Below are 13,883 nucleotides of genomic sequence, written 5' to 3'. Positions count from 1 at the left end.
TTCAAGGCTTTCAGACTTCAAATCACAGTTGCAAGACAGATTCCCCTTTGCTCTGCTTACATGTAGACGTTTGGCCTTGTTTGAAAGTGAAGGCAGGCATCCATTGCAGAATGAATAAATACTTCAATTGTATCAGTAACAGAGATATCCTGTGTTACTTATCTAGCAGAGCACAGCACAAATGCCACAAGTTCCTGCTCCTTTCAGTGCATTTTGATCCAAGCTGAGCAACATAGAAGTGCATGGTAGGAAGCTCTGAAGCAACAGGCCCCTTTACCAGCAGCAAATACAACTCCCAAGCACTGTGAAACTTCAGCTGTATGGGATTGTAAAGTACTTGTTGCTATAACCATATAAACATGCCCATATTAAATGGACAGTCTGCTGTCACTTGATCCAAATTTATTGGCTAGCTGCTGCAGGCTGAAATGGCCCTTTAAACTGACAAAGTCACTGTAAAAGGCTCCTTGGTGCCTAAGATCAAAATAGGATACACAATAAAGTACATCATCTTCCAGATGCACTGTGACTGAATAGCAAATTCTTGCTTCCAGATCTGCTCATGCAGTATTTACATTTGCTGCTATAAAATCCATTGTCTTTACAGGAAATCATTAATCTTACCCTCACTCCATCCACTGGAGGCTTTCTGCAGCACACACCCCACCCCCTCCAGTGAGAGTAAACTCAGGATTTGGGATTGCTCAGGTCACTTCTGTCTTCCCCAGGTATCCCTGAGTCAACACCTTACTTAAAGGCACACTCCAGATAATGGCTAAGGGGCCTGTTTTGGTTTTAAATTAAATACACCTGTCTCAATGTCCAGTCCCTTTTCACTGAACCATCAAATAATATCATATTCAGGTGATCTTGTGCATCTCACAAAGAGGACAAACTTCAGTGAGGTTCAGGAAATCCATTCTCTCAACACATTGTTACATTCACCACCTGAGAGAAATACACTTTATTAAATACCTGACATGTCTGAGCTATTATAGCAGAAGCAAATTGGTTTCCTCAGAGTGGGCTGGATACCTTCCAAGGTATTGCAGGAGCTCCAGGAATTGCCCTGGGAGTCTGCACAAAGCATGGGTGTGTCATTCCAGGTGTGCTTACTTGGGAACTGGACCAGAAAAAAAGATATTAGTCTGCCTAATCCTTGAGCTTCTTCTGCTTTGGATTCATTCCCTGCATCCTACTTCTGAGAACAGTGTTTAAGTAACATCAAAAATACTGAGACAGAAAAACTTGAGGGCTTTCCTCTTACCAGCTGAATCTGCTGCGGATGTTCCACCACTTGTCAGGTCCTCAGTATTAATTGATTGCAGATCTGTGTAGGAGGGAGCAATGCTGGGGCTGCTGGCATCCTCTGAGTTGGTTGTCCAGCTGCTTTCTGATGCATGGGCTCGCCTCTCCAAAGAGCTGGAGGAGGGAGAAGTCCAGCTGGGTGCCTTTGGTGGAGACACTGGGCACAGGAAAGAGTCACCAGTGAGATTTGCAGGGCAGTCACCCAGAAGTAAATGACTACAGCTATTCCAGAGGTACACTACAGGACCCTATTGAGACACTGTAAATATAAATTCCAGCAGCTGCAGCAACATAGTTGTTTTTTAACAACACACAGCAACTTAACTAGCACCTGGCACTGTTACCTTCCATTGTGTGCCTTGCACTCCATACTGCTGGCAGCTGCTGGTTTTCCTGTTGTTCAAGCACAATAGAAGAAGCAATGTTACCGAGCAGTTAGATTTCATGTTTCTATCACTGCTGAAAAGATCTGAGTACCTGTGTTGTGTAACCCAGTCAAGTTCTTAAGAGTATCAAGAAGTATTTTTATTATATTAAGTTAAACATCTGCATCAATGACACATGCTCAAATGTAACAGTCATCTTAAGAAAGACTATTTAGGAAAATCCCACGTGGGACTAGTATATAAAACTAGAAAAACCTTTTGATCTGAATTAGAAGTGGCTTTTGTTTTCTGAATATGCAGAATGAAGTGCCCTGTTCTGAATCAACTTCATAAAATTTCTGTTCAGTTTTGGCTGAAATCTCATTCTACTCACTTGTCAGAAGTTACACTTCAAACAGTAAGCTATGCTTAACCATCATCTCATGTTGATTAAACAAATGTGTATGTCCAATGCTGTGAATGTGTTTTGTGAACTATCTGCCCATCATATCACTCAGATGTTAGAAACAATGGATGACTTCAGTGAGGAGAAAAAAAAGGAAAAAGGAATCTTAGGGAAAGTGCACTGACAGAGAGAAAGTCTATTTTAATCTCAGCATAGTAACTGTTCTCTAAGTTAGTAAATTTATGTTTATCTTTTAAATTAACAAGATGAAAGTGCATTCCAAAACAGCTTTTACAGAAATAAGTGATACATACATTTGCATCTCAGCATGTAATATATAACCAGCCTGAGAGATACTGTGGAAGAAAATGGCAAATTAATGTTCCAGAGGATCTCTCTCTCTCTACTCTATAAAAATGGTGTGATGGGGCACCATCTTTTTTATGGAAGTGTACATTTGCTGTCTGCATGGAGAGACTATCGAAACAGTGCTTGTAGGCTTACCAGCTCAGAAGTGCAAATGTATTTTATGTAGCTGTGCTATTACCCTCAGGTAAGCAATCAGTAATCTGTTTGTATTTGTACAGCTGTGATCCTATGTGCAGAGGAGATCTATCTCCTTATCACACATATTGACAGTTACATTGCAGCAACATAACCAAAAAATCTCCACTTCTCTATCCAGCAATTCCGCACTGTGCTGCCGTATGTGAAGAAGTGCCAAGAACATCACTACAGTCTGACAGTGCCTCAGCCCTTCCGTTAAACATCCTTTGAGATATCTGAAGTCAGCCCCAAAACTTCACCTGAAGTGGCTTTGACAGACAGAATGCTTCACGTGGACCCAGAAGACAAGGTTAAATCCAGAAGCAAGAGTCATCTTATTTTTTAGAATGAGTTTTATGAAAAGAATCTTACATGTAAATTTGCAGTGGTATTTAATTTTCACTTTTTTTTTTTTTTTCTTTTAATTTAACATATGAGGTGCATATAGGATTTAATAATCCATTTACTTACATAATAATAACAATCTTTTTGTTAATTTGTTGCCTAATGAAGGAGGCCAACTTGAACATCATTGCAGATATGTTAATTTCACTCCAGGTGAGTTGTACCACTTTGGAAGAAGACTTCTTTCCTCCCTCTCCCCCCCAAGAAAGTGAATTTTATTTAGGGAAATAGCAACCACAAAGAGCCTTTCTGTAATAGGCATTCTTTAGAACCTTACTACAGCCAATTTCCACCTACCATTGTCCTAGGTTCCTGACCTTGGAACTGGAAAAATTTTCCCCACACTGACTCAAACAACTATCAGTCTCAGAAAGTGAGATAAGCTGAAGTAAATATCCATATGTTTAGGCTTCTCTTCAATGCTCCTCTGCTGCTCTCCAGCCTCTTGAAGTGCTGAAACAATTCCTAAATGGTGTAGATGTTTTTCACATTAATTTGGAATTCAGTCAAAATTAGTCGATGCAGAGGTTGCAGCAATTTTCAAAGCTCTGTTATTGTTGAAAGACCAGTGCCAGAACTACCACTAAATTATAAATGCCACTGCATACAAAAAATTACATCATTGTTTCCTAAAGTGATAAATGTTTCCTTCTGTTTGCATTTTACTTTTCTTGATCCATTAGTTCCTAATACACTGGCTTGGCTTTCAGTACTAATCTACTAATCAGAAGATTTAAGCATTTGTTTCTTTTTGATGCATTGAGAACGTACTCCTTGACCTTTGCACTGTATTCCAATAAAAATTGTTAGCATCAATGCTGTTTTCCTTCCTATCAGTTCTATGCAGAATCTTAGATTTTCTTGATTTTTAGGACAGCAACAGTTTGTCTAGTTTTCAATTGCTGATCATGTGTTGCATGTACTTTCCATTTTCAGACAGAACAGCACAAAACGATTAAATTGAGATGTGCCTTACTGTGGGACAGTCTCTCAAGGGACATTCTGCAAGCCCAGCTTGAGCAATTTAAAACCATGGAGACAAAGCTCTTGGGAAGGAGTGGGGGGGTAAAGGGGAGTGGAGGAGATGACTGACAGATCTTGCCTTGCTCTAATTTTGGTGCTTTGCCAAATACCTAATTGAATTCAAGACTGCAGCTAACACCGATAGAATATGAGATTGCCAGCTGAAGGCCTGCTGTAGAACAAATGCAAATGTTTGTCACCAGCTGGCTGTGATCATTTGTTGATTATGTAATGTTTGTGATAGGAACATTTGGGTGATTCTAGAATCCCACTTTTCTTTTTTGCTGTGTGAGTTTGATGAGGCTGACTAGCTAGTTGATAATTTCTTTCTTTTTTTTTATTATTTATTTATTTATTTATTTATTTATTTTTCTCCTAGCGAAAGGGAGATGTGTAAGAAAGAAGAGCACAATGCATCATTTCTTTGACTAAATATTTCTATGGCCTCACTCAAGAGCTACTGTTTCCCAGGGAGAAAGCCACGTGATTTTGCAGCTGCCATGTGTTTATGCATGAACCTGAAAGGCAGAAATATGCTGAAAGAAGGATTTTGCTAAGCATTTACTCTGCCTGAACGTGCTAGGAAGGTTTACAGAAATGTCATAAATGAAGACAGTGTGAGCCTTGCAGTGGAAATTATGTGCTTTTAATTTCTGAACTTCACACTTTAACCTTTCTTCTACTTTGTATATTCTTTATCCACGCTCTCAGTGCTGTTTCTTGCTATCAGTGCTCCTAGTTTCTGCTCCCTTGATAACACTGTCACTTTTGCCAGAACAACAAGGGTCCAACATTACAGCTTACATTTCTTTTAAACATACTACCTACAGAATAACAATCACGTAGCTGCTATCTTTTAAATTAGTGGCTTTTTAGATGGTGAGCACCCTGGCACAAACGTTCACCTTCTGAGGAACCCGTGCGGCAATATCATAGCACTGAGGTCAGGAAGTAGCACATTCCTCCCCCAGGACCTGTCCTCTGCTTTCAGGGCACTTGTTTTATAAGCCATTTTCAAAATGTGTTTCTTGCAGCCTGGCTGTTGCTCTGGGTAACTGTCCAATCAGCTGAGCAGATGCTTCAGTGCAGAGAGACAGACAGACATTTTCCTCAGTGCTGGAGCCCTGACAGAAACAGAGCTGGGAACGCTGAGGCTTCAGGACAAAGCACTTCACAGCTGCCTACGCAGGAAACAGGCTTCAAACACCTCCACCCTCCTCACACCAATCTGTCTGCTGATAGTTGGCGTTTATCCCCACCCCCCCTCCTCGACTGGCTATTTGCTATTGTACTTGTGTGGGCTGTTTGCTGTTGGAAATGAACAATTGCTGTCACTGCTGGCTTTTCAAAGAGCATGTGAGTGTCCCGTGTTTGTAACAGAAAGACTCTGGCCTTGCTGCCACTCACTGAAAAAAAGATGCGACCTGCAAATTAATTGTGAACAAAACTGAAGCTTATCCTACATCTTGCTGTCAAAGACCCTTCAGAGCAGGCAGCCAGACACAAAGAGCTGTCATCTCCTCTGCGGTGTGACCTCCCTTCACTCGCTGTCAGCTGTGCTGGTTGGGCCCCCTAAAAGATGAAGTCCAGAGCAGGAGTGGAATTAGCTGATAAATATGGATTTTAAAATAAGGTTATGCACATCACCTCTTCTTAGAGGAAGTGTCCCTAAGCTTCCTACACAGTTAATAATGAAACGCTGCCTCCCACACAGTGACTACAGGGAGTAACAAAGCAAGGCTCCTGCTATGCCTGTCAGGGGAACCGTCCTCCCCCATTAATCTCAGTTTGATGCTCACTGTTGGAGTATATTAATATTCCATCACTTAAGGAAAGCCCTAGAAGGGCAAGAACATGTGTGTGCCTTCTTCAAAAACAGCAGTGTTTTTTGACAGTCTTCCCTGACCACCTCTTTTAGATTTCTGCAGGTTTTGCCTATGATCTGTGTACTGTGACTTCAGTACAAACCATGAGGCGCTGCTCTTGCTAAGCACAGACCTTGAAACCAGGCCACGTTCCTTTAAGTACAGGAAAACAAGTAATACATCATTAAATTAGTTTTATGGAAGTTTTTTGTTGTTGTTGTTATGGCAAGCTTTATTTAGACTGAGCAAAGGCTTTTTCTGTTGTTTAATAAGAAGGTGAACTTAAGGTTTTCCAGTCAACAAGGATGCCACAACAGGAAGAAGGAAATGTGGTTTAATAGCAACCAACAGATCCATTCAAAAAAGTGTGCATCTGTACGTACCTGGATGAGTAAGAATAAGAGAAAGTAAGATAGTTTGTTGTGTTTTTTTTTTTTTTTAACAATAAACTATTTTACCTTATCATGAATTAGCTGACAAAGAGGTAAGGCACCTCCGTTTTTTGGATTTACAGTTATGGGTGTTATTGTTTTTGTCTTTGTCACCTAGATCTGTAAATATTTACAATTAAAGCAATTGAGAAATAAAGATAAGAAGGTCTGATGCTGATCTTTATGAGAAAAATCATTGCCTGAATATTTCTCCACATCTCCTGCACAAAGGGACTGCTGTCTCTAGCAGGCTAGTGTGGACTAGCCCACAAAACCCAAACAAAGAGCAGATGGAAAACAAAACTCAAATCCCAACACAAAGTCCAAGTATTCTGACAGAGGTGTTATTTATATTGCAGAGAACATTTGGTGGACTCAGTGAACAGAAAACCATAACTTTCAAAATACTTTTGTAACTAGAAGTACACAAAGGCAGTTATTAAGAGGATATCTCACCTTGAACATGTAGTCAACTAATGTTTTCCTTGGGCAATTACTCAATAGTCTCCTCTAAGAAGGGACAGATGTGTGTTCATACAGAAAAGCTAGAATCTCATACAGATGTATCAGTTAGCACAAGCTGAGTAGGTAAGTCAAAGGCTTTTCATGCATGTTTGAACTATGTCAGAAAGAACTTTTGCATTGGAGCAAAATCACACGCAGTCCTGGAGTGAGAATCAGTTTCTGTTGTCTGTGTAAATTTCAAGCTGCTCAAGCATCAGAAGGCAGCAAAAAGAACTGCATGCTAGCTATCAGCAGTTCCAAGCTCCTGGCATAAGCCATGTGGAGATTATGAGCATATAAAGACAACAAGCAATCACCACTCCTCCAGTTCCAGTTTACAGGGGCAAACACAGCTCAGTTTCCTTTCAGATGGCTGTTCAGACTTGTACCTAAGAAACATGACTACTATAAACCCCACTACATTATTTATCCGTGAGTATATTTTGGTATTCTCCAAGACTGAATGAATCACAGAAGCTTCTTGTTTTCTTTCCATGAAGAAGAGACATTAAGATTATGCTGCTAGGTCAATCCAGAACAATATTGTAAGCCCTTCTGGCAACCCTGATGACATGAACTGAGTTAAAATACAGTAAAACAAATAAAAATTAAGCCTTTGAGAAATCAAAGAGCAAAGAAAATATTTGGCAGCTCTCACTGTATTTTGTTAAATTACTAGAATGGATTTGTTCATGCATTTGCCTCACCTGCCTGTGGATGGGTTGGTGGAGCACTGGCCCATGGTGCATCCTCAAACTGAACCCAAGCTTTGATAGATGACAATAGATCAGCTTTGGGACACACGTGGTTCTCAAGCACTGTAGAATCTTCCTTTGGCTTGTCACCTGAATTGTCTAGATCTGTGTGCAAAAGGTCCTGAAATTCTCCGTCCACATTGTGATTCTCTTCTGAGGAAGTATCTGAGGAAGAAAAACATTTTTCCAGAGGTTCCTCAGTGCTACCTAAAATAGAGACAAAGGAGAAAGACTGATAAGAACTACAATTACTTCACTGTTTTTACTGAAATCTCTAAAACTTGCCATTAAACATACACAGATTTTTTTCTTCACTTAATAAAAATTTTAACCTAACAAAATTTTTAACCTAACATTGGGCTTAGTTTTATAGTTAGGTGTAATAGGTAAGACTATTTCTTTGGTCAGCTGGATATTGTTTTGGATGTCCAAGGATGGATTCAAACCTTGTAATGGGTCTGTGCTGAAAGCTGGAAAACACCTAACATTTTTGGCCCAAATTCTATTATACTGGGGCAATAAGGCATAATTCAATCTTTGCACATACCACTTCCACTTAGAAGGCAAGATCTATGGCACTATACGGTACAGTGGTATGCTACATGGTGCTGCATATATGACAGTATAATTCAAAACAAAAAGACTTAAAAGGTTCAGTGGAAATCAGAGTTCTCTTACCTTGTGGTTTAACAGGGAGGAGCAGTTCATCAGTGAAGGACACCCACTCAGACTGGTGGGAGGCAATGACACTAGTCAGAGACGTCATATTAGCAGCAGGCTACTCATCTTCACTTGATTGTTATAAGCAGGAAGCGGAATGGGAGAGAGGCACAGTGAGATGAACCAGTAGGGGGAAACACTTTCTTTGTGCTTTCTTTTCAAATGCTGTTAAGAAAAGATTAAATCATAACTTTTAGACAATTAAACTCAAGAAACAATTGCTACTATTTTTATAATACAGACTTATTTACCACAGGCACAGTACTGCCAAAATGCTGCAACCCTTGAGAGAAGAACATCACTTCTGTTGAGACGAGGGCTTGAGCAACCCCCTGATGAAAACATCTGAGCATCTTCAAACACCCTCATGTTAAAACAGCCCATCATGAAAATTCAGGGAACTGCTTCTTACAAACCCAGTAAGAGATGTTATGTGGGAATCCTCCCCAGTCTGGCAGATTTTCATTATGATAAAACTTAATTCCAGTTCCAACATATTGTCACATTCCTGCTCATCTTGTTGCCATACGAAATCTGATCCTTCCCAAGTGTTAGCAATAACTGGCAAGTCTCATTATTGATAGCATTCATGTAGCCAGTTCTGGAACTGGCAGGTTTCTCATGACTGTCTTTGCAGTCAGGGCATGAAAGGACACCCTTTAGCTGCACTTCTAATTCTGCTGCTTGACTGGAACATTATATTAAGTTTAAAACACAATGTCTTATATCATGCCTGGAGTTGAGCATGATTTTGCTGCAACCCAGCAAACACTTCCACAGAAGTGGCAACATTAATTAGGATGTACTTTATTAGGACATACACCACACAGATCTGGGAATCCAGAGTGGATAGGACACTGCCTAGGGCACTCTGACTTTTGGCTGATAGGTGGGAAAATCAGAGCTAGGGAGTGAAATTCTTCTTTTACAAGCACCCATGACTGCTCCAGATATGCAGGCCACTTCAAAACTCTCAGAAGGCTATTGACTCTATCTAGGAAAGACTGCGAGTTCTGCCCTTAATGATCTCAAGTATTGAAGCTCTTGTTGCCACAGTACAAGAGTGCTTCAGAATACTAAAACCCAGACTTGGCTATTTTCAAGAGCTTTAAGCGGCATCTCTTGGCCTGCTGTCTCTCACCTAACTAATTTTACTTTAGTAAAATTTCAGGCTATTGTACAAGAAAATACACTGAAATTTTCCTTGCTCTAAGCAGTGTCTAGGTCCAAAGAAGAGAACAGTAGTTAAACACATTGATTCTCACAACATTTTCTACAGGAAGTAGGCCATTCCATATTTCCAGAATGATTATTCTGTTTAGGGCCTCAGAGTTATCAAACTGGTGAAGACCCATCAGCACATAAGATTTGCATCAAATAGCTGAAGAATTCTGAAGCCTGAAAGTCACAAAACAGCCTGACACCTGACAGAGGGAATTCATGGGCTATTGTTCATTGCCTGAAACTGAAAACTTGACCTTCTAGAGCAGAAACTGAACATAAAAGACAGTTTCCTACAAACACAAAGATCCCATCCCCAAGATGGTATGCTGATGGTTAAAGGCAATTTCATAGAAGGTATGTCTCCTTTCATTACAAACTTTTCAGAGCTTATGGCCACCCCCCCCCCCCATCATTCCCCAGTGTTGGGAAAACATCTGCAATGTGACCCCCAGCCTATTTCTCATCCACTCCCATGGTAGGAGCTCTGCATTCACAGATTCACAAAATGGTTGTGGTTGGCAGTGGGTTCATCCAGTCCCACTCCTGACCCTTCTCCAGACTGAGCAGTCCCAATTCTCAGCCTCTCCTCACAGAAAAGCTCTATCCAGTACATCTGTATCTCTAGTACTGGGGCCCAGAACTGGACACAGTACTTCAGATGCAGCCTCAACAGTGCTGAACAAAGCAGAATGATCACCTCCTCAACACTCTTGACCATCTTGCAATACTTTGCCTAATGCAGCCAAAAGCACCATTAGCCTTCCAAGCAGCAGAGGCACGTTGCTGGATCATGTCCAATGTGGTGTCCATCAGGACTCCCAGATCCTTTACTGCAAAGCTGCTTCCCAGTTGTGTGGCCCCCAGGATGTCATGTGCTGTGGTCTTTGCCCGCTTTGAACAGAATTGATTTTGGGTGTTATTAATAGAAATTGCAAAGCTAAACAGAGAGGTAAACAAAGAGAAAAAAGAATAATCTGATATTTTGAGTCCCAGCGATTCCATATGAAGGAAGGAGTGGATGACCTTTCTAACTTGTTTTTCTCAAGTGACTATTTAGGCTGGGTTTTTTGTTTGGTTTGGTTTTAGCTCGTTTAACTCTCTGTAACAAGGCATCTTTTCCTAACCAACTGAATACTGACTTCTTCTTTCTCCTGGAAAAGCCTGGACAGAAGCACGAAATGACAGGAAATGAAAAAGGAAAACAGTTCATTTTGTACTCAATACACAGAGACGCCAGTAGAACTCTCCCTATATTTTTTTATAAACGTCAAAAGAAAATAGCCACGAAAGAAGACAAGAAAACAAACAGTTTCAGCTACGTAGGTATGTGAGAGAATTAAACCATTGTTTTAGCACAAATTTGCTCTTTTATCCTACAGCCCTGGGACAAGCGTTTTGTCTAAATCCACTCAAAGGTACTTCACAGTCTATAATATCAAGCAGAAGTTAGATTTGCTCTGTTCAGTCTGTCCTATAGTTTTACTGCTGGATTTCAGCAAGGTGCTCTGTTATGTCAGCACCACAGAACCCTCCAATTATAGAAGAAATGAGGTCCCTCAGCCTGAGATCCAAGTCAAGCTGATGAATGTGGCTTCAGGTCTTCACATCCAACAGACTATTATGAAGCCCATCGTTACATATTGCAACTATACCGCTTCCCCACTGCTGGAATTTTCTACAGGCTTCCCAGTTTGGTATCTGAAGGCAGTTGTGTTGGCGTACCAAAGCTATCACAGCTTTTAGATAAGTAGCCTGAAACTGCTGAGTAGTCTGAGTAGATTGCAGTGTCAAAGATTTCCAAAGCAGAGGCATTTCGAGGATAAATGTTAGGATGAAAAAAATCTAAATAGAGAATTTTGTATTCTCTCAGCTTTCACAAGAAACCTCTAATCCCATTACCTGACCAAAATGCCTGTAACAGAATTATGAGTAACGTAGAGCTAACTTCTGCATAGACTACGTGGAAAATATGTATAACATTTAGCTTTGTATCTTAGTTACAATGTAGCAGTAGTCACACACATTCACAAACTTTTGAATCACAATTTTTTGATAAAAATCAAATGAGTATCCTTTTTCTTTTTTTCTTCTTTACCAGTTATGTACCAAAACTTTAATCCACATAATGCAAATCCAGAAATAACAAAATCTAAACTGACATGAATTCAATTTCTGTATGGAGGTGTAACGCTGGCCTGGGAACACTTGGATCACATTAACACATTAAGTGTGTTTTCACCTCCTTTTGTTTGAGATATATAGCATAAACTTTTGCTTTTACTGTAGCTCTCTTGGAGTAAAAAAGAATCTATCTGTTCCCTTAGCCCTAGCTCCAAAATTTATTGCTCTAGAAATAGCTGTGGATGTTTGGAAGGACTTAAAGGATGCAGAGAAAAACTCCAAAATTCACTTGCAGAGTATTCTCTACATCGTTAAAATAATGAGTGGGGTTTTTCTGTTTTTTTTTTTTTTTTTTTTTTTTTTTTTTTGTATGTTTGTTTGTTTGTTTGTTTTGTTTTTTCCTAAGGAAATGTTTCAGGTTTATCAAATGGATCCCCAAAAGACAAGCACCTCTGCAGATCACAGCATCACTTTCTTAATAGAATGTGCAGTCACATCGGTGTCATGTTGGCTAAGGCTCCTTGTTTCATAATGCCTTACTTTAGTTACTTTAGGTCTCATTTGGTTACTGCATGAGATAAAGATGACAAAAAAGAGGAATAAACTAAACAAGTTCTATTATGCATAGCCGAAAAAGAAACTAAGTCAAAAGAGCAGCAAAGAAGCCATGACTTACAATGGCTTATGTAACAATGAAGTTCCATGGATTCCAGGAATGTCTCAAGGAAAAATATGTAATTTTATCTTGACCATGTCTGTTGGGCAAACCTCTACAGACAAAACAGTTCCCTATTACAACTTTTCCCTATTGGAACTTCATGAACTGCAGAGTGATTGCTTCCTTGGGCAAATCTCCAAGTGAGCGAGAGCTCATGGACTTTTTCCTCTCAAGTTGGCGTGCAATAGGCTGTGGCCATCAGCACATCGTGGCCTGAATAATAAGCAAATTCCAAATTGGAAATCTGTTCTCAAGCATCAAAAGAAAGTCCTAGGTATGTAAGGAAGCCACAGCAAAAACAAAATCCAGTGACAAATGACACAAAGAAAAAAAAAAATAAAAAAATGTTTGCAATAAATCAAAGAAATAAAGAAATTCAGATTTCATTATAACAGAAAAATAATTGCCCAAATACTTCACATAAGATTATCTTACAAACAGCATAGATGATGAGAAGAGTCATATTTGATTATTTCCTGATATTGATAATCAGATTTTCTTCATGTATTCAGCCCCTTAGCTTATAAATTGCTCTAAGAAAGTTTCTGTCAGGTTTTTGAACTCATCTCAGTTCCCCAACTACTCCAATGTACATGTGCTGTTACATGAGTTCCATGATTTCAGATTCAGCTGAAGAGGTTCAGCCACTGTCTGTGCATATGACACTTGTATGAGAGCTCTCAACAGATAAGGAGGAACTTGTTCTCTAAGGGAGTCAAACTGACTCACTTGCAGAGTTCCAGACCCTCTAGAAGCAGGAACTCCCTTTCCTGCCGCAGATCACTCCTAAAGGATCAGCAACCAGACCTCTGTTCAGTGCATGGCCAAGTTTACTGTATGCCATTACCAGATAGTTCATTTCCACTATCCCATGGACAGATGACACAGGTGGCTGTTTTAGACAGAGATGGAGTGAGGAAGAGTGTGCTACTGATGATAACCAGAGCCATCTGACACACTGGGTGACAAAGAATTGGTGTGGGTCCCCCTGAGCACAGGGCCAAGCATAACCACTCTAATTAACAACTATATCCAATTACTTTAACAGACTAAGTGCTCTGTCTAAATTTGCAATTTGCAGTGACAGAACCGGTCTTAAAGCTGATGTGACCTGAAATGCCCTTATTTTCTCTAGACCACAAAAATCCAATGATACACAAAACCATGCCCCACAAAGACACAGTTCAGTTTTACTGGAAGCTCACATCCATTGACAGTAAGAAAAGAGAGTCTGTTGGTGATGTGTGGGTAAGGAAGTCATAAGCATCTCCCTCAAGAATCTTTGCATCAAGTCTAATACCTGAAAGCTGTCATTTTCTGTACTTCACAATTTCTCTGCCACAGAAGCTCCTCTATTTTTCAAAAAGAGCACCTTAGATTCTCTCCTGCAGAAAACACCAGGATATTCAGACAGTTGAGAAGGCAACGGTCTTTCTCTTTTTGCTTTTTTTTCCTTTAGAAATACTCATAACCAGACCCAATTAGATATGAT

General features: G+C 40.0%; 1 protein-coding gene across 2 annotated transcripts in view; it reads right to left on the bottom strand.

Moving 5' to 3' along the window:
* Nucleotides 1-13,883, bottom strand: part of STON2 (stonin 2) — a 67,727-nt gene that overhangs the window by 44,779 nt on the left and 9,065 nt on the right. For both annotated transcript variants that reach the window (XR_011903914.1, XM_072339307.1), the window contains exons 2-4: nt 8,287-8,493; nt 7,561-7,815; nt 1,268-1,465 (exon numbers count right to left, since the gene is read on the bottom strand). Coding sequence is in view for 1 of the 2 variants with exons in the window: in XM_072339307.1 (XP_072195408.1) it covers nt 1,268-1,465; nt 7,561-7,815; nt 8,287-8,374 (541 nt within the window). In the remaining variant the exon portion in view is untranslated. The remainder of the gene's footprint in view (nt 1-1,267; nt 1,466-7,560; nt 7,816-8,286; nt 8,494-13,883) is intronic.

The sequence above is a fragment of the Excalfactoria chinensis genome, chromosome 5 (genome assembly GCF_039878825.1).
Source record: "Excalfactoria chinensis isolate bCotChi1 chromosome 5, bCotChi1.hap2, whole genome shotgun sequence".
In the NCBI taxonomy this organism is placed as follows: Eukaryota; Metazoa; Chordata; class Aves; order Galliformes; family Phasianidae; genus Excalfactoria; species Excalfactoria chinensis.
This window is presented reverse-complemented; position numbering and strand designations above follow the sequence as displayed.